The sequence below is a fragment of the Lampetra fluviatilis genome, chromosome 6, assembly GCF_964198595.1.
Source record: "Lampetra fluviatilis chromosome 6, kcLamFluv1.1, whole genome shotgun sequence".
NCBI classification, from domain to species: Eukaryota; Metazoa; Chordata; class Hyperoartia; order Petromyzontiformes; family Petromyzontidae; genus Lampetra; species Lampetra fluviatilis.
The window spans coordinates 13090659-13114367 of record NC_136280.1 but is presented as its reverse complement, the minus strand read 5'-3'; the positions used below and the strand labels follow the sequence as shown (position 1 = coordinate 13114367).

The following is a 23709-nucleotide window of genomic DNA, read 5'->3' as shown; positions in this document are numbered from 1 at the left end:
ACACAAGAGCTGTCACGATGTCACCACCACCTCGTGTGTTAATGCTGTTTCGTGTGCGCATGTGACTACATAGGTGAGTGTGCCCGCATATGCATGTGTACACGTGGGGAGCAGAAGTGTAGTGGTTAGCACTGGGGAGACAAAGGCAACAACAGGGCAGAGGTCGCAATCGGGTACCCGATACCCGTATCCTACCCGATACCCAGCTACCCGTACCCGGCCGGGTACGGGTACGGGTACCCGTTTGCGACCCTGGTGCGGCCGGGTACGGGTATGGGTAGGCCGTGAGTCACTGGTGAGGAACCATTTGTCACTCATTTCCCAACGTCTTGTCTCTTCTCACAATTCAAGTTCCTAGAATCAACCCACCCGCGCCTGCAACATGGCTTCATCCCAGAGGTCGCAATCGGGTACCCGTACCCGTACCCTACACGATACCCGGCCGGGTACGGGTAGCCGGGTATCGGGTAGGGTACGGGTACCCGTTTGCGACCCTGGTGCGGCCGGGTACGGGTAAGGAATCAAAACCCGTTTGCGACCTCTGCAACAGGGGCTTGCTGCTGTCAACCCCACCTCCTGCGGCCGTGCCGGCCTTAATAGGTGCTCGCTAGCAGCACTGTCCCCGACGGTGTGTTAAAGGGGGGGGATGTGTGTACCACGCGTGCAGGGTTCGGCACGGCCAAGGGGCAGCTGGTGCGCTCCATCCTCTACCCGAAGCCGACCAACGTGCGCCTCTACCGCGACGCGTTCCGCTTCCTGCTCTTCCTGGTCGCCGTGGCGCTCGTTGGCTTCATCTACACGGTCATCTCCTCCACGCTCAAGGGGGTACGGCTTGCACGCACGCACGCACAGGTTCCACACGCACACAGCTGTTAGCGAGCACCTATGAAGGCCAGCAAGGTATGTACGTATGTGGCCAACCGTGCGGGGAAAGGATAACAAGCTCAACGTAAAAAGTACTTCTAAAGAAATGAAGGGGTGGATGGCCAGCACCACGCCCGACCGCCTATGTATCCACAGTGCCGATGTTTACACACCACACTAGCCACTCATTTGAGGCCGAGTCGACCTCGGGGAAGACCAGGACCAGTTTAGATATTCGTCAGCGATGTTTGGTTCGGATAATTTCACTGGCGTGGGCCGTGAGTGCGAATTGAACTCCGGGTTCATAGCACAGCGCACTAGTCTACTGCACTACCACTCCCCACAATCAACACACAAAGATCCCCCATATAGCCTTAACAGACTGTAGGGGCAAGTGCTGTTAGCGAGCACCTATGAAGGCCGGAATGGAAATGTTTACACACCGCACCAGGTACTCATTTGAGGCTGAGTCGACCTCGGGGAGGCCCGGGACCGGTTCAGATAATCGTCACTGGTGTTGGCCATGAGCGGGAATCGAACTCGTGTCGCCGGGTTCATAGCGCAGTGCGCTAACCGCTACCACTACCGCTCCCCAACACACAGACACCAACACACCAACACACCACAGCTTGCGCGCACAAACCTTGTACACACAACTCACACGTAGAGCACGCTTGTACACACAACTCGCACAGCGCACGGGAGGCTCACCATCTTATCACTCGAATGTCCTCGCTCTGCTATGTGTCCTCTGCGAGCTTGTAGGCTTCTTTGCCCAGTGTTTAGCTTGTTTCCAACTCGGGTACCATCTGTGCACGTTTCTCTACACGTTTCATGAGCACCCCTTCCGCTATACGTGTCCTCACGCCTTCCCTTGTGTGTCCCCGTGTGTCCCTGGACGTCCATGTGGCTTCTCGTGCATTTCCTTCACTCCCCGTGTCTCCCGTTGCGACCCGGTGTCTTTCTCCTGCATCCACATTTTTTTACTTCGTATCCTCGTGTCTCTTATGTCTCCCCTGTACGTCGCTGTGTCTCTCCGTGTCTCCCCATGTGTTTCCTTATCTCCCCGTGTCTCCCGTTGTATCCCTGTGACCCCCCCCCCCCTCGTCACGCATCGCCACGTCTCACCTTGTGTCCCCATGCGCCCCCCGTGTGTCCATGCCCTCCTGGCGTCACGCGCCCACAGGAGAAGGCGTCGAAGATTGTGGTGGAGGCGCTGGACATCATCACCATCACGGTGCCGCCGGCGCTGCCTGCCGCGCTCACGGCGGGCGTGGTTTACGCGCAGCAGCGGCTGAAGCGCGCGGGGATCTTCTGCCTGAGCCCCAACCTCATCCAGGTGTCGGGGCACACGCACCTCGTCTGCTTCGACAAGGTGGGAGAGGGTGGGGGGAGGGGTCTTGCGCGGGCGCGGCCATCGTGATTCGCACTCGCTTGCTTTGCTGCTCGATCGATCGCCCACTCACTCACCGCTCATTTACTCGCTCGCTCACATGCTCACACACTCATTCGCTTGCACGATCACTCACTCACAGACTCGCTCGCTCACACGCTCCCCCACTCACCCACTCGCTCACGTTCACTCGCTGGCACGCTTACTCACAGACGCTCTCACTCGCTCTCACTCGCTCATTTGGTCGCACACTCATTTGCTCACCCACTCACACGCGCACTTACTCGCTCGCGTGCTCACTCCGTGCATCCGTGTGTGTTTATGCCCTGCGTGCTTAACAGACGGGAACCCTGACGGAGGATGGTTTGGATCTGTGGGGCGTCATCCCGGTGGAAAACAATGTGTACGTGTGACCGCACGCACAACGCAGACGCACACGTGCCAATACTATCACAGCAACAATAGGCGAGACTAGGTTCTCTTATGAGTATGGTGACATCTGGTCGAATAATCCTCACGACCTTCACCGCTTGGGGAGGAGGCCCTTGTCCAGCAGTTGATTGACAAACGGGCTGCACGCGCACACGTGCTCCGACACAGTGTGTGCGCGTGTGTGTACGTAAATATAGAAGTGTGTAAATATGATGTATAATTGTATATATAAATGCGTCTGTGCATTTGTACGTGTGCGCGTGCTTTTGTGCGTGATACTGTTTGTGCACGCGCGCATACGTGTGCGTGTGTTTAACTGTGTATGTATGTGTTGGTATGGTGTAGTGGTTCTTGCATTGAATTACAAACTTGGCGACCTTTGTTCCTTTCCCGGCCACAGCTGACGTCGCTGGCAATTGACATCGATTGATATTTGAACCGGTCCTGGGCTTCCCCTTGGGTCAACTCGGCCCTAAATGAGTACCTGGTGCGGTGTTTCATCATCGGCACTGGGGCAGATAAAGGTTGCCGGGCGTGAACGTGGCCACACCACCCCGTCGTGTGCCCTGCGCCAGCCTTCATAGGCGCTCGCTATTAGCACTTGCCCCCACAGTCCGTTAAGGCTACAGGGGGGATCGTTGTGTACGCCAATGTGTGTGCAGCTCCTCTTTTGGGGAGCGGTAGTGTCTTGGTTAGCGCACTGCGCTGCCAACACAGCGACCCGAGTTCAATTTCCGCTCACGGCCAACACCAGTATCCATATCACCACTAGGGAGACAAATCCGGTCGGGCGTGGTGCTGGCCACCCACCCCCTCGTGTACCGTTCCGGCCTTCATAGGTGCTCCCTAATAGCACTTGCTCCAATAGTCTGTTAAAGGCTATCCTGGGATCTTTGTCTTTGCAGCTTCTCTCCCGTGTGCACCGAGGTGTCGCACCCCGAGCTGGTGCACACGCCGCTGCTGGCCGCCATGGCCACCTGCCACTCGCTCACCCGCATCGAGGGGCAGCTCACCGGGGACCCACTCGACCTCAACATGTTCAACGCCACGGGATGGGTGCGTGTGTGGCGCATGTGTGTGGTGTGCACACTTGCGCAGCATGTGGTGTGTGTGTGTGCGTGCGTGAGTGGTGCGCGCATGCACAGCATGTGGTGTGTGTGTGCGTGCGTGTGTAATGCGTGAGTGGTGCACGCCTGCACGGTGTGTGCGCTCACGAGTGGTGGAGACGGTGAGCGAGAGGGGTGAGGAGAGGGGGTGGTGATGAGATCTGTGGTGAGATGGTGTGTGGCGTTGAGGCGGGTGGTTAGGAGGTCGGTAGTGAGATGAGTGATGAGCGAGGTGGGTGATTAGTGCAGTGTGTGGTGAGAATGTAGATATTGTTGAAGTGTATGGTGGTGAGGAGGTGGTGGTAAGTTTGAGGAGGAAGTGGTGAGGATGAGGAGGTGTTTGGCGAGGTGAGGATGTGGTGAGTGGGTAGTGAGGATGTCCTTGTTCCCTGTAGGTGCTGGAGGAGGCCACCTCGGATGAGAACGCCAAGTTTGACACCATCATGCCCACCGTGGTGCGGCCGGCCTGCAACCCCAACGTTGCCACCAATCAGAAAGCGGCGTGTGACGCCGACTCGGCCAATCCCAACTCGGATCCTGACGTGGTGAGTAGCGTTTCACTGCGCGTGGGAATGAAGGCCGAACGAGTCACGCGGGATTCATAACGACAGTAAAGGCATTTGCAGCCATTCAGAGCCACCACCACGGCCGCCCAGCTTTGGGTAGTTGCACTCGCGAGACAACCACGCAAGACAATCTCACTACCGCCGTATAGTTATGGGAAGATAATTCATTATAGTTTGAGAGCGTTTGGTTTTTATATGGAACTAGCGGGAAGTACCCGGCATTGCCCGGGTCTTAAAAATATTTGAAAACTACTCATAAAAATCTAAAAGCAGTGCGTACTGACTGTGGTGGTACCTGCTATGATTACAGCAGTGCATACTGTGGTGGTACCTGCTATGATTACAGCAGTGCATACCGACTGTGGTGGTACCTGCTAACACTACAGTAGTACATGCCGACTCTATAGCAGTATTTATCGACTGTGTAGCACAAAAGTACTCACCTGACAGAGTGGCGTGGTGAGGCCTAGTCCCGTGCAGAGCCTCCGGCCTTGCCTAGATTGTACAGCCGGCCGAGGTGCGTGAGTTGGTATGGGAAGCGCACAGAAATAGCACTAAATCGCTAATTCAACTTATTAAAAGTTGCCGGATGTGAAAAAGGAATAGCGCTTGCTTACCGCGGGGCATATTTTATTTAAAATACCAATGTGATAAAAATGAAACTCTTACTGAAGAAAAACAGAAATGAATAATAAAATAAAACCGATGCCACACATATAAAGGATTTATAGTGAAAAACTTTGTTTTTACGGGTTAATTTTTTATTTTTATGTGAACCCCACCGTTGGAGAGCCAATCATGTGACCACACATACCCACACACAAACCCACACACAATCCCACACACAATTTTTGACTTTTATATATATAGAAGAAGAAGAAGATAGATTAGCCTATAGTTTGACACACACACACATGAAACTGAATGCACCATTGCAGTCCCAGCGTGGATGAACATCCGTTTGTCAGGGCACGTGCGACCCCGCGGTATTTTATGACCATTTCTACCACGTCAAGAAATGTGGACAAATTAATTCCATCTTAATTACAGTCCCAAGTGGTTTGTCCAGGTCCTCTGGCTTTTCCCTCCAGATTTAGAAATATGCGTTTAGGGTATTTGGCTGCTATAAATTTCCACATGATGAGCCACTTCGTTGAGCTTCTGAAAAAGAGCTATACAGTTCAGTGGGCCTTACCTGAAAAAAATAAATAAATAAAAATTGTTGATTAGTTCAGTTCATGGTTGTGAAACTCCCTTCCCGTGGACTTCGAGGAGGTGCCATACCCTGGCCCTTCAGGAGAAGGCGAATCAGCAATTGTAGACTCCACCTGTTGCATCTGTATGGAATCGAGTGTTGCCCCCTCGCAAGTTTGGGTTTTCTCCGGGTAATCCTCTCAAAGGGAAAAAAAAAAACGCTCGGCGATTGCCTGACGGCCATGCAGGTCACACGGATTGTGTCGTGTTCTCAGTTTCGCATGAGTGACGGTGCTCCACAAACACATTCGCGACACCATTCACTCATTTTGTGCTTCGTTTGTCTCGTCTCGGGTGGGTTTTTTTCCGTACGTTCGCTGTTGTTTGTTCCGCTCGCCTCACGTGGTGGCCATTTGCAGATAATCTTCACCGAATGGTAAACGATCGATTCCTCGTGCAAAGCGAGGGAACGAGGGCAATGGGCGACGCGAGATGTTAACTACATCGCCTGGTGTACAGAAGGTCGTGGGTTCGGTCCCACACCTGACGTCTGTATATTTGGAGTTTGCGTGTTCTCCCCGTAGTCGAGTGGATTTTTCTCCGGGTCCACCGGTTTTTCCCTCCACATTTAGAATCAACACCACGCGTTTAGAGCATTTGGCTGCTAGACATGATCAGCCACTTTGTTGAGCTATCATTTGTGGCTAGGTCACTTTAAAAAAAAAATATCAGCGTTGTATAGCTCAGTGGGCCTTACATGGTCAAATAAAACGTTCAGTTTAGTTTAATGGTAACGCTTCCTTGTCGTTGTGTTTTTAGGAAATGTACGAGATCTCGGTGAGTGACGTATGCGGCGTTGTCTCCGGGCGCCGTGGCGTCCTTCCTACTCCCCCACTCGCAAAATTAATTCCGCGAGCCCCCCCCGCCCCTTCTTGCTGCCTCACGATTCACCTTTTCCCTGTGCAAATCACTTGCCCCACCAGTGCGCTAAAGGATGTGTGGGGGATCTTTGTTCTTGTTTGTGTGGGTCTGTGTGTGTGTGTTGATCTGTGTTGACAGGTATTCTGTGTGTGAGAGATCTGAATGGTGTGCGTGTGTGCAGATTGTCTATGAGATCAGTGTCTGTGTGGGGATGTGCGTGCGTCGGTTTGTGCGTGTGTGTGTGAGTAGTGGCATTAAGATTATATGTGTGTGTGTGCGTATCTATGCGTGTGAGTAGAGCGACTATGAGATAGCTTTGTGTGAGTGCGTGTCTGTACGTGTGTGCGAGGAAAACAGGTATGAGATCGTTGTGGTTGTGTGGCTTGCTGTGTATGTGTGTGTGTCTTTGTGAGTGGCTATGAGATTGGTGTGTGTGTGCGTGTCTGTGCGAGTGGCTTTGAGATCAGTGTGTGTGTGCGTGTCTGTGCGAGTGGCTTTGAGATCTGTGTGTGTGTGCGTGTCTGTGTGTGCGTGGGTGAGTAGAGTGGCTATGAGATCGGCGTCGTGCGCGAGTTCCCGTTCTCGTCGGAGCTGCAGCGCATGAGCGTGGTGACGCGCACGCTGAGCGCCCGCTGCATGCACGCGTACACCAAGGGCGCGCCCGAGACCATCATGCGGCTCTGCGTGCCAGCCAGCGGTAGCGCACGCACACGCACGTATATACACAGGACAAACACGTACAAAGACAAAAATCCCTCGCATCGCCCGAACAGGCATTTGGGGCAAGTGTTGTTAGCGAGCACCTATGAAGGCCGGCATGGCACACGAGGGGGTGGGTGGCCAGCACCTCGCCCAGCTGCGTTTGTCTCCCTAATGGCAATGTTTTCACAATACATCAGGTACTCATTTGAGGCTGAGTCGACCTAGGGGAGGCCCAGGACCGGTTTAGATAATCGTCAGCAACGTTTGGGCCTTGATTGAGAATTGTACTTGGGTCGCCGTGTACGTAGCACAGTGCGCTGACCGCTGCACCGCCGCTCTCTCCCTCCCCGGATGCCGTCTCGGTGACTCCGCTCTTCCCGTGCGTCTCCCCAGTCCCCAAGGACTTTGCCGAGGTTCTGGAGCAGCACACGCGGAAGGGGTACCGCGTGATCGCGCTCGCTCACCGGGCCCTGCCGCACAAGCTCAACTGGCACCGGGTGCAGCAGGCGAGCCGGTAACGCAGCCCGTGAGAACGTCGCTGTCATCGTCAACATCGGCATCATTGTCAACATCGACAACATCGCTATTATCGTCAACGTTTCCATCATCATAATCGTCAACATCGTCATCGTCGTCAATGTTGCCATCGTCGTCATCTTCGCCATCGTCGTCATCTTCGGCATCATCAAAATCGTGAGAACATCGCCGTCATCGTCAACATCGGCATCATTGTCAACATCGACAACGTCGCTATTATCGTCAACGTTTCCATCATCATAATCATCAACATCGTCATCGTCGTCAATGTTGCCATCGTCGTCATCTTCGCCATCGTCGTCATCTTCGGCATCATCAAAATCGACATCGTCAACATCGGTATCATCGTCAACGTCGGCATCAACGTCGCCATCATCGTCAACATAGCCATCATCGTCAAAATCGACATCATTGGCATCATCGTCAATATCGGCGGTCCTGGGCCTCTCCTACGTCAACTCAGTTTTAAACGAGTACCAGGTGCGGTGTGTAAACATCGCCACTGGGGAGACAAAGGCGTGATGTTGGCCGCATATGGCCTTGTCTGCTGTGTCGGTCTTCAGCGTTGTTCGCTAACAGCATTTGTCCCAACAGTCTGTCAAGCCTCTACTTTTGGTGTATTTGTTATTGTTTGTCGGCATGTGCACGTGCCTATGCCCGTGTGTGTGTATGTGTGTGTGTGTATGTGTGTATGTATGTGTGTGTATGTGTGTGTGTATGTGTGTGTGTGTATGTGTGTGTGTGTATGTGTGTGTATCAGGGACGTGCGGTCAGGGGAGGCAGGGGAGGCCAGAGCCTCACCTGGCATACGCCAATGAAAGTAGCTGTTACTAAAAGTAAAAAAAAAAGTATAATCAATTAAAATAAATATTAAGATTATTCCACCGATCTGTGTTATAAATGTAATTTCTGTACGATTCCAATCATTTTTATAGTCAAAATCGCCAAATTTGCGGACCTCCGCTGCAAATACAGGAAGAGACGAGAGGTGAGGCAGCGACGAGCTCAGCCTCCCCTCTGATTGCGCAACCCCTCAGTAACTGGATGGAGCGCGGGCAATAAGCGCGTGCCTGTTACTATCTCAGTATGTCACCAATGTAAGGTTTGTAGACACCTTCATTTCATGTTCTCGCCTTCCATACTCCAGGTAACTTTTTTCACGTATGTGTATAAAGATATTTAGGCTCGCTGGTCTCGTCATGCAACTGCAATGAAAAAGCACCAGGGGAGGCAGCTATCACATCTGCCTCACTGAGGGGGACGTGTCTAACACGCCCCCCCTCAGTGAGGACACGCCCCCTCAGTGAGGACATGCCCGCTCAGTGAGGACACGCCCCCTCCGTGAGGACACGCCCCTCCATGAGGACACGCCCCTCCGTGAGGACACGCCCCCTCCGTGAGGCCACGCCCCCTCAGTGAGGACACGCCCCCTCAGCGAGGCCACGCCCCCTCAGCGAGGACACGCCCCCTCCGTGAGGACACGCCCCCCTCAGTGTGTGAATCTGGCTCTAACATGAGCCAGTGCCTCCCCAGCCATTGACCTCACCGCACGTCACTGGTGTGTATGTATTTGTGTGTTCGTGCCTGTACGTAGTGACACGATAGAGAGCGGGCTGCAGATGCTGGGTCTCATCGTAATGCAGAACAAACTGAAGCCCGAGACGGAGCCCGTGCTGCAGCAGCTGAAGGAGGCGCAGATCCGGACCGTCATGGTCACGGGTAACGGAGCGGCACATGGGGACGAACGCAGGGGGGGGCTAACCACGACACTACCGCTCCCCAAGAGAGGAGCTGCACGCGCACATATGTAGACAATCCCCCGTATAGCCTTTACAGACTGTTGGGGCAAGTACTTTTAGCGAGCACCTATGAAGACCGGGAGAATACACGAGGGGTGGGTGGCCAGCACCGTGCCCCGCCGCCTTTGTCTCCCTAATGGCGATGTTTACACACCGCACCAGCTACTCATTTGAGGCTGAGTCGACTTAGGGGATGCCCAGAACCGTAGCAGATTATCGTCGCGGAAATCGAACTTGGGTCGCCGGGTTCATAGCGCAGCGCGCTAACCGCGACGCCACCGCTCCTCACAAACACAAAACCACATGCACATACACACACGGATGCACGAACCCATGCCCAAACAGCCCGCTGCATTTTTCCGTCAATGTATTCACAGGCGACAACCTCCTAACGGCCATGTCAGTCGCACGGGATTGTGGGATGGTGCACGCCAGCGATGAGATCATCGTCACCGAGGCGACGCCTCCTGGAAACGGTCTCCCGGCAACCATCACGTGGCACCCGGAGCGGCCAATCGGCAACGAGCAGCCGCAACAGGTGGGTGTAGCCATGGTGCCAGAAATGGTGTCTGGCCACACGTGGCAACGTCAACCCCCCCCCAACTGCAAAAATCTAGCAGCGCACTCCTTCTGACTCGGCAAGGCTTTCCTGGGTGAACGAGCGTAACAGTAGGAATACAATGATGGGAGCGGCACTGATTGAGGTAACGTTGGCGGTAGCCTTGGGTGTGGGTTTGGGCTGTCATAGATATTTGTCCACGTAGATCAATGGGCGTGTGTCGGCCTCAACACGTGTGGAAATGCACGGTGTTGGCCATACTCCGACCACCACCGTGCATTTCCACACGTTGGCGCTTACTAACAGCGCCATCGCACCGCAGGTCACGACACTTCACCTTTCTGCTTCTTTCTTTGCACTGCTCCAATTCGTCTCTTCCCAATAACCTTGTTCAATTCAAGAAACGTTTCGACACTTACGACTTTGATAGTGCTGTTTGTTGGCCGTTTGGTGGTTTGGGCCTTTGGGCCTGTGCTCAGCAAGTTTGTGGAAAAAAAACCTGGCCCAACAGTCTCTGAGCCTAGATGGGAAGGTCTTCTTCTCATTGCGTGAGCACGTACAGTTGTGATTGTGCGTGCATGCGTGAGTCTGTGATCGTAAATTTTGGGCGTATGTGATTGTTCATATGTGTTTGTGATTGTGTGTTAGCAGTCAACGCGCTGCACTACGAACCCAGCGACACCAGTTATATTCCCGCCAATACCAGTGGCCATTATCTGAACTGGTTCGGGGCCTCCCCTAGGTCAACTCGCCCTCGAATGAGTACCTGGTGCGGTGTATAAACATCGCCACTCGGGAGACAAAGGCGGCCGGGCATGGTGCTGACCACCCACCCCCTCGTGTGCCGGCCTGGGGGATCTTTGTCTTTGTTTGTTCCACAGGGCTACGTGGTGAACATGTCCTCCAGTCATGAATTCCACTTTGCGATGAGCGGAAAGTCGTTTGCCATCATCTTTGACCACTTTCCGGACCTCCTGCCCAAGGTGCTTAGCACACTCTTACACCATCCCGCCCCACGCTCACGCCATACTAGACCACGCCATACTGCTCCACACTACACCACACCAAACTCCCCCACACACCATGCCACACCGCACCATATATCACACCGCACCAAACCTCACCACGCCATGTCATACTGCACTGTTGTACCTGATACACCCCACAGCATTGTGTCGCAATCACCCCACACCACTCCAGCGTACGACAACAAACCAAACCGCATCGCACTGCACCATCCATCGTTCTTCACCACCCCCGCACACGGCACACTGTACCACGCGTCGTTGGACAGCACGATGGCACAGTGGTGACTCGTGTCTCGTGGCAAGAACGACCTGGGTTCGATTCTGACTCGGGGAAGTTGGTATGTTCAGCCCCTGTTCAGCGTGGGTTTTCTCCGGGGTTCTCCAGGTTATCCTCCCATAGCTAAAAAAAAGGGCAATGTAATTGGTATTGGTGAAACAACCTGATGCCAGGACCCTCCTGAGAGTCTTTGGACTTGGTGTGGTTTTTATGGGTAGATCAGTCATTATTTTTATCTTAAAACTTCACCCGCCACGTCACGGTGCACCATACCGCACACTGCATCACACCGAACACCGTGTCACATCACGCCATATGCCATGTCGTGCCACACCACCCCATGTCGCACCACACCACACATCATGTCACGCCAGACCACACACGACGTCACACCACACCAATGCCCCACCACACCAATGCCCCACCACACAACACACACCATGTCATGCCACACCACACATGTTGTGCCACACCACACATCATGTCACGCCAGACCACACACGACGTCACACCACACCAATGCCCCACCACACAACACACACCTTGTCATGCCACACCACACATGTTGTGCCACACCACACACCATGTCGCGCCACACCACACACTGCGTCACACTGCACGCCACGTCGTACCATCTCGCACACCTAAGTGTGGGTCGCGTTTTGTTGACTGCGTGTGATGTGTCTGTGTTCCGTCTTGTGAGGAGCGGCGACATGATTAGTGCACTGTGCTACGAATCCAGCGACTCGAGTTCAATTCCCACTCAGTGACAAATTTGTGAACCGATCCTGGGCCCCGTTTATGTCGATTTGGCCTTACATTTGTACTGGTGCGGTGTGTAAACATCAGCACTGGGAAGACAAAGACGGCCGGCCCTGGTATTGGCCACCCACCCCCTCTTGTGCCGTGCCGGTCTTCATACGTGTTTGCTTACACCTCTTTACCCCAACAGTGTTTAAGGTTATTCGGGGGGGGGGTCTGTCTGTCTCGTGAGCAGATTGTGCTGCGTGGAACCATTTTTGCCCGGATGTCTCCAGACCAGAAAACACAGCTGATTGAAGTTCTACAGGGCATGGAGTAAGACACGCACATTGTGTGTGTGTGTGTGTACGTGCATTCCTGTGCGTGCGTGTGTGCAAGTGTATGGAGCGGTAGTGTAGTTGTTGGCGCGCTGAGCTACGTCTGAAAACTGCGCACGTAAAAAGTTGTGCAGCGTTGTACGATGCAAGTTTTCGTGAATGATGCTGTATTCAAGAGCACCTTCAATTACACTAACCCAGCCCGCTTCGTGTGTGTTTGTGGAAGGATACATGTGTTGCGTGTATATGTATGGATGTGTGTGTTTATGTGTAGAGACGTAAATAGCGTCTCTACGGCATATATGCCGACTACAACTACAATTGGTACGTAGCTCTCGAGGGAGCCGACGGAGACGTGGCGGAGAAGCAGGCCCTCCAGCGCAGGGTCCCGTCGCAGAGAGAGAGAGAGGGGGGACGTGCCAACTCAGGGGAGTGAAGGGGGCCAGGAAACGGGGGCCCGGAGGACATGTGACGCTGGCTCCAGTCCCGTCTCGAGAGACCGTGGATGGAGCGTGGCCGGAGGCGGAGCGAGGCCACGCTCGAGGGGGATCAGAGGGACTGGCGGAAAGAGCAAACCGTGCGGCGTTGCTTCGGGGGTCTTGGAGCGTCGGTCGTTGAGGACTCGGTTTACAGAGACTCCTTTGGGGGTCTTGAGTAACCCCGAGTATTGTTAACCCGTAGCCCTGTTCGGTTGTGAATGCATCGTGGTGCCTCCAGAGTTCTGTGTGAGACACACACTACATATGCATGTGTGTGTGTGTGTGGGAAGCGGTGGCATAGTGATTAGTGCAACTCTGACTCTCGCATTCCTTGATTTGATTCCCGCCCAATGTTAACATCACTGGTGACTTTTAACTAAACCCTCCCATAGGTCACCCGAGCCTTAAATGCGTACCTGGTGTGGTGTTTAAACATCAGCACTGGGGAGAAAGAAGTGGGCGGGCATGGTGCTGGCCACACGGCCGCCTTGTGCACCATTCTGCCCTTAATAGGCGCTCACAAACACCACTTGCCCCAACAGTCTGTTGAAAGCTCTGTGGGCTGTGTCTCTCATCTCATTCTGTACAAGTGCTGACGTGGCCATCTGCTGTTTCACAGCTACTGCGTGGGGATGTGCGGTGACGGAGCAAACGACTGTGGGGTGAGTTGACGCACACGCGCACATACATAATGCATGTGTACACACACATACTGCACGCGTACACACACACACGTACGACGCGTGTACTCTGACACGCACACACGTATGTAATCATGCACATCTGGCCTGAGCGGCTCGCAAGCAGAAGCTTTGCAAGTTCAAATGTATCGCAGCCAACTACTCTAAATGCACGTTGATTCTAAATGTGGAGGGAAAAACCAGACCACCCGGAGAAAAACCCACGCGACCACGGGAAGAACGTACAAGCTCCAAATATAAAGCAGGCGTCAGGGTTGGGATCGAACCCACAACCTCTTGTACACCAGGCGGGGTAGTTAACATCTCGCCACCGCAGCGCCAAGTAACAAGACATTGTGTTGAAAATCCACAAGACTTCTATATGAATCCTAGATTACTGCAATCGACTAACCCTTAAAAAAAACCTTGCTTCAAAAAAACCTGCATCAAACTGCTAATTAAGCATAAAACAATTGTAAGAGGAAAATCCGAAGTGATCAAACGACTTGGGAGCAAACAGTGGTTTGGTAGTGCAGTTGCGGATGGTGTTGTGTATGTAGTGTTATTGGTGGTACTGCTTTTAATAGCCTGTTGGGGCAGGTACTGTGAGCCGGCCTGCCGCACGAGGCAGCGGCGTGGTCCAGAACCACGCCCCTTGCCTTTGTCTCTGCAGTCCGAATGTATTCGCATCGCACCGGATACTCATTTTAAGGCTCAGTTGACATAGGGGAGGGCCAAAGTCGCTCACCAATGATGTTGGCAGTGGCCGGGAATCGAACCAAAGTTGCTCGGTTCGTAGTGCGCTCACCACCGCGCCCACCACTCCCCACAACTCGCACAGGACCACCACGGGGTAAGTGTCGTGCTGGCGGCGGCGGTTGTGTTGCAGGCGCTGAAGCGAGCCCATGCCGGGATCTCGCTCTCCGAGCTTGAGGCGTCCGTCGCTTCCCCGTTCACATCCAAAACGCCCAACATCTCCTGCGTCCCCACGCTCATACGGTAACATACACACACGACACACGGCACCACTCGTGATGCACACACAATACACACGGCACTCGGGATACACTCACACAAACGGCTTGCGTATAGGACACAGATACACGGTGTACCCTGCGGTACACGCGACACACACTCCCGTAACACGTGACATGGGACACACGGGATACAGAGGATGGACAGGCCACGAGAGATAGAGATGCATGCAGCACACGGACATGCACACGGGGTCAAGTGGGACTTTCATTGTTTCTGCACTGTGCTTCGATCCGGCGACCCGAGTTGGATTCTCGGTTGCGAACGTCAATGACGCGTGGTATCTGCAGCCATCCTGGGAATCCCCAAGGTCAACTCGGCCTTAAATGCATATCTGGTGCGACTGCTCGCTTACAGTACTTGCCTCAATGGTCTTTGTCGACTGTGCGGGTGATCTTTGTTTTTGCACGCGTGTGCGTGCGCGCAGGGAAGGACGTGCGGCTCTCATCACCTCGTTCTGCGTGTTCAAGTTCATGGCACTCTACAGCATCATCCAGTACCTGTCCGTGCTGCTGCTCTACTCGGTACGCACACCAACGCAGCTGCAGCAGCGCCATTAGTGCCCTGACCGCCACTTGCTCGCTTGCTCTCACCACGAGGCCGATACGCGTCACACACGCGCACTTTGGAACGACGGCACTCCGACCTTTCATTTCTTTGTCACGGAATATTTCCGTGAGTTGGTGGCACGTGACTGGTTGGAAGGCACAGGCATAGTGAAGGGTTATCTTTAACACTTGTCGCCGTCACACGGGGAGAGATGGTTACGTTCAGGGAAGCAATGCTCGTTTTTTGGGCAAAGACAACCACCCCCCCCCCCCCCCCGAGGGACGTCATCGACCCAGAAGGAGCTGCCACTTGTAAAACCAACACGGGTGAAGACAGCGGAATAAGGGTTCTCATAGCAGTCCCGATGGCCTAGAGCAACGCCGCCTGTTGAAGTCTGTTCAAGCGCAACGATCGGTGCTTTTAAGTTCAGACTCAAACCATTTTTCATCTCCAGCGCCCATTACTTCCAGTCCGGTTCTACGCCGTCCGCGCTTCTGCCGAAATTGATTGATTGAATGCATGCTGGGTGTGGTGTGCATCCATCCCAGAGTAAACAAACACTTTTGAAATTGTTGTTTTTGCAGTGATACGTCCGGTATGTGTTCAAACGCACTTCGACTTTCCAGTTGGTTAAATTTAGATTTTAGGCTTTCGTGACTGCAGGGATTCATATTCTTGGTTCTTTCGGTAAAGTCACGTAGAAGGGAAATAAAAAAATAGTAAAAATAAAACAATAACATTCTCACGACATTTCGATTGCAACACAAGCAATCGTCATCAGGTGTGAAAGCCACAGAGACAATTTCAACCGAGAAGATGGATTCTGGCTTAGCAATCATTGGAAGGATTTGATAAACCATTTCGGGTCTTAATTGATTGTATTCACGCTTACGATGACTTTCAGACCGCATTCCATTCTCTTTCTCTCCCCCCTCCTCCGTTCCGAGCATAGATGGTTCGTCCGTCTGAACAACCGCCAGTTGCTGTCCGTGGTGCTAACGTTAAGACTTTACCGAAAGAACCAAGAATATATTTCCAGTTGGTTGTTAATATTCATTACAAATGTAATGTTGAAATATAACCTAGTGCACAGTTTAAACACTGCACAATAAAGTCCTGGATTTGTTTTCTTCTCCAATTTTATCCTGATTGTGCTTTCGGTGCCATGGGATGAATGATCCGTTTGGATCTCTCGCAGAGCGTCGCTACCCCCTCCGTGTTGGAGTATGGACCATGTAAGCAGATACCACAGAGCTACCTCTGAGATCCCTTCTAGTGTCCGCTGACCCACGCGGTCAAGGGCAGCAATTTTTCAGCCATCCTGCCGCCCAGGAGTGTTCATCTGACGGCATTCAAACTGGTTTTTTTAAATTCTCAAATCTGAAATTTTGCATTAATAAATGCGGATGCACATTTAATGTCATAGTTTTTTTTTGTTACTTTTTTTTATTATGCACTCATTGGTGAGTGGACCACACTTGAGAAACCCACTTTACTCACAGGCAGTGGCTGAACGCCGGATTCGAACCCAGGTATCTTAGCAGTGCCGGTTGAGCATCCCTGACCTCTGAACCACCCGACCACCTCAATACTGTTTATTTTAATTGAGCCCGCAACTGCAAACATAATAGACGGCATCTGAACATGCAAGCAGCAACCACATCACTATTATTGTTATTGCATCCCCTTAACACTGCCACCACGTATCCAGGACCTCAGGGCAGGGATGCTGATGTACCCAGAGGTTCTGACGCGAGGATCGTCACGCCGACAGAGAGAGTCCCCGCCATGGAACCATGATTAGTTAAATCTCTTTTCTTTTTTTCTTTCTTCCAGATTTTGAGCAACCTGGGCGATTTTCAGTTTCTCTTCATTGACTTGGCGATCATACTGGTTCTGGCCTTCACGAGTGAGTATCTCTATCCCCCCAGCACTATCATTATCAGCAACATCACATTAGCGCACCATCATTGTCGCAAGAATAATCTTCATTAATAACACTATAACCAGCACTCTAATCACCATCAGGTATCATCAGCAGCATCGTTAACATCAAGACTCTCAGGAATGGCGCAGTCAAAATTATTATCCTCATTGTTAGTATTGCCATCGGCAACATCGTTGACATTCACGGAGTTAACATCGTTGGAGAGGGTTAGTGGAGAGTGAAATAAAGGTGCCTGAAAAAGAGTGGGCGAGCGAATGGTTGAACGAATAGGTGAGTGAGGGAGATTATATTTAAGTGAGCGAGTAAGTGAACAAGCGCATGAATGAGTGGTATTTGTCTCTCGGCCCCCGCCCCCCCCAGTCCCCCTGAACGGTGCGTGGCCGCAGCTCACGGCCATGGGCCCCCCCAGCTCGCTGCTCTCCGTGCGCCTGCTGCTGTCGGTGGCGGCGCAGGCACTAACGTGCCTCGGCGTGCAGGTGTGCGCCTTCCTGCTCACGCAGCGGCAGCCCTGGTACCAGCCGTGGGCGCCCAACATCACGTGAGCATCGCTCGCGCGCACGATGAAGCGCACACAATCGTCCATGTGACCTACACGCGCACGCACACACTCTCCAACAAACACGGACTTGTGAAGGAGTCTCGCTCAATGTACCGGCTTGACCATCTTCACTCCCCCACCCCCTCCAGGTTGTGTCCTGGCGAGGAGACGCCGCTCAACTCGACGCACTGGGAACACGACGAAAACAACATCCGCAATGCCGAAAACACGACGCTGTTCTTCGTGTCCTCCTTCCAGTACATCATCGTGTGCTTCGTGTTCGCCAAGGGGAAGCCCTACCGGCAGCCCGTCTACAAAAACCGTACGCGGCCCCACGCGGTGTGCATGTGCGCATACGTGCGCGCGTGTGTGTGTGCGCGTGTGTGCGAACGCCAGTGACAATTATCTGAACCGGTCCTGGGCCTCCCCTAGGTCGACTCAGCCTCAAATGAGTACCTGATGCGATGTGTAAACATCGCCGCTAGGGAGGCGGTCGGGCGTGGTGTTGGCCACCCACCCCCTCGTGTGCCGTGCCGGCCTTTATAGGTGCTTGCTAACAGCACTTGCCCCTACAGTCTGTTAAGGCTCTACGGGGGGATCTTTATCTTTTGTGTGTGCGCGTGTGTGCCCGTACGTGCGCATGTGTGCGCGTGTGTGCGCGCACGCACGGCGGTTGGAGGTCGTCGCCCTCCAGCAACAGCAGAGAACGGAGGAGCGACGCTCGTAAAAACAAGCAGAGCGCCGGTCGGATAAAATGCAGCACAGTGGGGAGCATAGCTGGCGCATCTCGGTGAACCCCTTGCACCTGGATCTGTCCCGTGATTTCCTCCAGCAGTGAGCATTCCACACTTAACGTGATGGAACGCTCTTCCTTCCAATAGTAGGATGCCACTGGAGCTATGCACTTTTAAATCATCTAGATTGAAAACGAATTTCTTGAGAACTGCTTTTTGTAATTAGTTTGTTGTCCTTCCCCCGCACTTCCGATTTAACACGGTTGGCTATGTAGGGTACGAAAGAAGTTCAACATACATACCTTACGGGCCTTCAGAGGTGCTCGCTAGCAACACTTGCCCCAACAGTCTGATAAAGGCTATATGGGAAATCTTTATCTTTGTACCCCTCCATGTTTGTGCAAGTCATTAGCTCGCTGCACTTGGGTTCGATTCCCAGCCCTGGACACGGCTACCTTCACTGACGACGATCCGAACCGTGTCTCCGTGTCCCTGTGCGAGCAGGTCCCTTTGTGGCTGGGCTCATCATTCTCCCGGCGTTCCTCACTTTCCTCATGTTCTACCGATATCCCGGCATGGACGACTTCTTTGAGGTATCTCCTGCGTGCGTGCGTGCGTGCGCACCTGTGTTCGTGCGCGCATCGTGTCGTGTGTGGTGCAGTTGTTGGCGCACTGCACTATGAACCCCGAGACCCGAGTTCCATTCCCGCTCACGCCCAACAGTGGTGACGAATATCTTCACCGGTCCTGGGCCTCCTCTAGGTCGACTCGGATGTAAATAAGTACCTGCTGCGATGTGTAAACATCGCCATTGGGGGAGACAAAGGTGTAGTGCTGGCCATACCACCTCCTTATATACCGTGTTGGCCTTCATATGTGCTCGCTGTCTTGCCCCAAAAATTAAGTGTATATGGGGATCTTCGTGTGTGCATGTGTATCCGGTGCCTTCACAGGTGCTACTCACTAACAGCACTTCCCCCCAAAAAAATCTGTTGGGGCTATACAGGGATCTTTGTCTTTGTACCTGTTGCAGCGGTGAACTTGCGTCAGCGAGCCTTCCACACTTCATGTGGCCTCAAAGCGAACCTAGCCTGGCACAAGCTCCGTGCTGACGTCACCGCCACCTAGTGGCCTATGGCGGCTATTGTCGTGGTGTCGTGTTTTGAACCCGGCGATTGGGGGTGGTTTCCCGGCAATGGCTGACATCGTTGGACGAGTGATATCCGCGCTGGTCCTGGACCCCTCTTAGGTTCACTCGCCATTAAATCAGCACTTGGTCCAGTGTACGAACATCGGCGCCGGGGAGGAGAAAAGCGCGGCCAAGCATGGTGGTGGCCGCTCCAACCTCTGGTGCACTGTGTCACTCACCGCAAGAGCGTTAAGAGCTGCAGGGGGGATGTTGTCGTTGTCGTGTGTGTGTAGTCTGTTGAAGGCTATACGGGGGATCTTTGTCTTTGTAGCTGATTTGCATCCCGACGGTGTGGAGGTGCTACATGTTGGGGTTTGTGGCAGCGAACCTGGTGATATCTGTATTGCTCGAGGTAAAGCAGCATACATACACACACACCGCTTCAAACACACACACGCACTCATTCACGCACACACACATAGTTATATCCACAGACCGGCAACTTCCACCTGGGTACACACACGTGCACACACACACACACACACGCTTGCACAACCTCATACCCCTCGCTCGCACACAATACACACACCCGCATGTGCAGAGACCCAAACTAATTCACACACATACATGCGCGCTTACATACGGCAAACCCCTTCATGGACACGAAATGCACTCGCACTCGCACAGATTCACATGCACGCACACACACGTGCACAGGCACACGCACAGGCACACATAATTGCACCTATACAGATGTCCGCACCCGTGAAGACATACACACACACAGAGTCCTACAATAATTGGCTGGCTGACCTGGCCATGACGAACCACATCCATAGTTCGCCGGAGTGGGTGGGTCACACAGAGGTAGAACCTGCAGGCCTCCAGTAGGCAGTACACCAAGTAGGTCTCTGGCAGGATTTAATATTTTCTGCTGACACTTCGAAACAGAATCTTTATTTATAGTGGAGGAATCTGAAGGAGTACAAAGCTCTTTTTCACACACGTCTAGCAGGGGGTGGGTCAGAACGTTCCAACAATAAACGGTACAGAGACACGATAGCAATTCAAAGTGCAGGAAAGGTAAATAAATAACTTTAAAAATATAGACAGAAATAAAACGAAACAATTTTTTATCTTACCAGGTGAAGCCCACGGTGATATTAACTTATTTTTCAGAAGCGACCTCGCTGCAAATGATTGCTCAACAAAGTCGCTTATCACATGGAAATTTACAGCAGACGAATAATGTCAATAATTAAAACGCGTGTTTCTAAATCTGGAGAGATATGCAAACTCCAAGTATACAGGAGTCAGGGGTCTGGATCTAACCCCTGATCTCCTGCATACCAAGCGACAAAAATAACATCACACCGCCGTCGTGCGCCTTAAATAGAAAAAATATATAGTATAGAAGTTCAAATGGCATTTGTATATCGATTTTGAAGCTAAAACAACAGCAAAAACATTCCCAGACCACACCAAGACAAAACACAGTCCCGCAACAAAATTGTATTGTACATTAAAATTGAGGTATTGTTACATTGTTCAGAATAAAATCCATAAATCACATTGGCTAATGTGGCTGTATTCAGTACTAAACTTCGGATGTTCCATCTCAAACGCGTCAAAATATTTTGGTTAAAAACTCAACAAATAATCCATGTGTTATCTCCCGGCACTTCAGTTCTCCTCCAATGAAGTAGAAACAAAATAAAAAAAAACCTCAAGTGGAATTGATTTGAAAGTCCCGAACAACAGGAACCTCCTGAAAAATTTTCCTCGCTGGGGCTTTCTTGGCCGATCGATTATAAAATAAAACGATTGTTACCATTTCCGTAGTGAGTGTGATGCGCTCACACTCGTCGTGAGTGTGATGCGCCCACACCCACGCGCCCAGCCGTGATGCACTGCATGCTTTGGGCATTTGTGTGCCGTTTGCTCGGCTGCTCCAGCTGTGCTTGTGGCGGGCGGCGCGTTGCCGTCGAGCATGCAGGGTACGGTACACACCCTCGTCCCGGTCATCATTGCCCCGTCCCCAATCGTTGCCCGGCGTTACCGCGAGGAACTTCAGCATCAACTCCCATCACCGACAGCCGTAGTCGTCATCAATAGCATCGCCTTTATAAATGCTCCGTCATCACCAGCATCGTCATCATACTCGGCAGCATCGCCGCCAACATCCCGTTATCGTCCCCCACCAGGTAATGTGTATGCATGTACGTTGAACTTCTTTCTCACCGTACGTAGCCCACCACGCTAATCGGAGATGCGGGGGGAGGACAACAAACTATACACACAAAGCGGTTCCAAGGAAATTAGTTTTCATTCCAGATTTAAAAATGCGTAAGTTCCTAGTGGCTCTAGATTTGAAGCTTTCGTGACTGCAAGGATTCATACTGTTAGGTTTTTTGGTAAAGTCACGCAGGCAATAAATAAATAAATAATGATAATAATAGAAATAATATAAAAAACAATATGGGAAAATTTAATTATTTAATTTATATCATTATTTATATTATTTTTATTATTTACTCCGAGTGGCTTCCTAATATCAGAAGGAAGAGCGTTCCAGGTGATCGCAGAAGAGTAGCTGAAAGCACACGATGCGGTGACCATCTTTAATAATTAATTAATGAGTATAGTTTACATTGCATTACTATTATTATCCTCGTCCCCCTTCACTAACACCCCGTCATGACTGCCAATAAATAATCGTTATTGTCAATAACATCCTTGCCATCATCATCATCTGTCACCATCTCTAATATGTTATCATGAAACTCTTAGCCATTCTCACATCTGTCATCATAAATACCACCGCCGAATTCCTAGCCACTTTCATCATCAAGATTATCATCATCGTCGTCATCATCACCAGTCATCGTCAGCGATAGCCACACCTCGTGCTATCCCGCTGTCAAGTGTCATGTGTCTCTGTTGCGTTGTTGGCTTTGCCGCGGCGGTTTGTGAGTGCACAGTGCATGCCCCCTGTTCGTGACTGCCCCCCCCCCACCCTCCACACCGATCCCTCGTGAACAAGCACACTCACTAACGAGCACGCTTACAACGAGCCCGTTAGTTCGTGAGCTGACTGGCTAATGAGCTTTCTCTGCAATGAGCAGGGTTCTTAATCAACTATTTGGCTGTTAGTTGCTTGACTGGCAAGCTGGCGAGATAATTGGCTCGTTGACTTGCTAGTTGATTAACTTGCTAGTTTATTCGCCGATAGGGTAATCACTTAGCCCTTCAGCCAGCTTGCTGGCTGGCTAGAGTTTATTAGATGACCAATTGAATGTGTTTCATTGTCTAGTTGAATTATCCGGCTGATTGCTTAGTTAATTATCTGGCTGGTTGATTATTTTGGCTGCCTAGTTGATTAGCTGGCTGGTTATCTTTCTGGCTGGTTAGCTAATTAGCAGGCTAATTAGCAGGCTAATTAACTAGCAGGCTAGCCTGCTGGCTGGTTAGCAGAGGTCGCAAACGGGTTTTGATTCCGTACCCGTACCCGGCCGGGTACAGGTAGCCGTATCCTACCCGTACCCTACCCAAAATGAATGACAAACGGTTACTCACCAGTGACTAGCGGCCTACCCGTACCCGTACCCGGCCGCACCAGGGTCGCAAACGGGTACCCGTACCCGGTCGGGTACGGGTAGCCGGGTATCGGGTAGGGTACGGGTATCGGGTACCCGATTGCGACCTCTGCTGGTTAGTTGGCTGATGAATTGTGTGTCTGTCTCGCCAATGGGCGGGCGGGCGCGGTTGGCTCTGAGCTAACGGCTGCGGGCACGGCACACGGTGCCGCCCGGTCTCCCCACAGGCATCGGTAGTCACCGCCGCCTCCTACATCGAGTCCCAGCAGCGCACGGTACACTCCTCTTCCCGGGGCCTTCTACGGACCCCGCTAATAATAGTAACCCTGGTTAACAAGCACTGACCTCTCTAATCAGAACTAACCCCACTAATCGCATACTCACCTCACTAACGAGCATTAAGAAGCGTGAATCTGCAGTGACCTCCACTAACAAGCAGCAATCACCGCCGGGCGCTAAAGACACCCAATTAACGTTTGCCCTCTCCTCGTCCCGTGCGTGCACGCGCGCGTTCGTATGCACGTACACACACGCCGACACGTGCGTGTACACGCGGTCAGTAAC

The 23709-nt window shown here is 52.3% G+C and overlaps 1 protein-coding gene across 3 annotated transcripts in view; it reads left to right on the top strand.

The window, feature by feature from the left end:
• The window catches only part of LOC144933162 (polyamine-transporting ATPase 13A3-like), an 82953-nt gene that overhangs the window by 38409 nt on the left and 20835 nt on the right, over positions 1-23709 (top strand). Inside the window, exons 12-32 of one of the 3 annotated variants that reach the window (XM_078857765.1) lie at positions 668-825; positions 2051-2239; positions 2599-2660; positions 3595-3745; positions 4191-4340; positions 6375-6392; positions 7020-7173; positions 7572-7692; positions 9310-9434; positions 9892-10052; positions 10955-11056; positions 12376-12455; positions 13556-13598; positions 14506-14615; positions 15079-15175; positions 17037-17109; positions 17509-17686; positions 17836-18008; positions 18925-19013; positions 19881-19961; positions 23373-23420. In XM_078857765.1, coding sequence (XP_078713891.1) covers positions 668-825; positions 2051-2239; positions 2599-2660; positions 3595-3745; positions 4191-4340; positions 6375-6392; positions 7020-7173; positions 7572-7692; positions 9310-9434; positions 9892-10052; positions 10955-11056; positions 12376-12455; positions 13556-13598; positions 14506-14615; positions 15079-15175; positions 17037-17109; positions 17509-17686; positions 17836-18008; positions 18925-19013; positions 19881-19961; positions 23373-23420 — 2363 coding nt within the window. The remainder of the gene's footprint in view (positions 1-667; positions 826-2050; positions 2240-2598; positions 2661-3594; positions 3746-4190; positions 4341-6374; positions 6393-7019; positions 7174-7571; positions 7693-9309; positions 9435-9891; positions 10053-10954; positions 11057-12375; positions 12456-13555; positions 13599-14505; positions 14616-15078; positions 15176-17036; positions 17110-17508; positions 17687-17835; positions 18009-18924; positions 19014-19880; positions 19962-23372; positions 23421-23709) is intronic. The other 2 variants (XM_078857766.1, XM_078857767.1) reach the window with 2 other exon arrangements.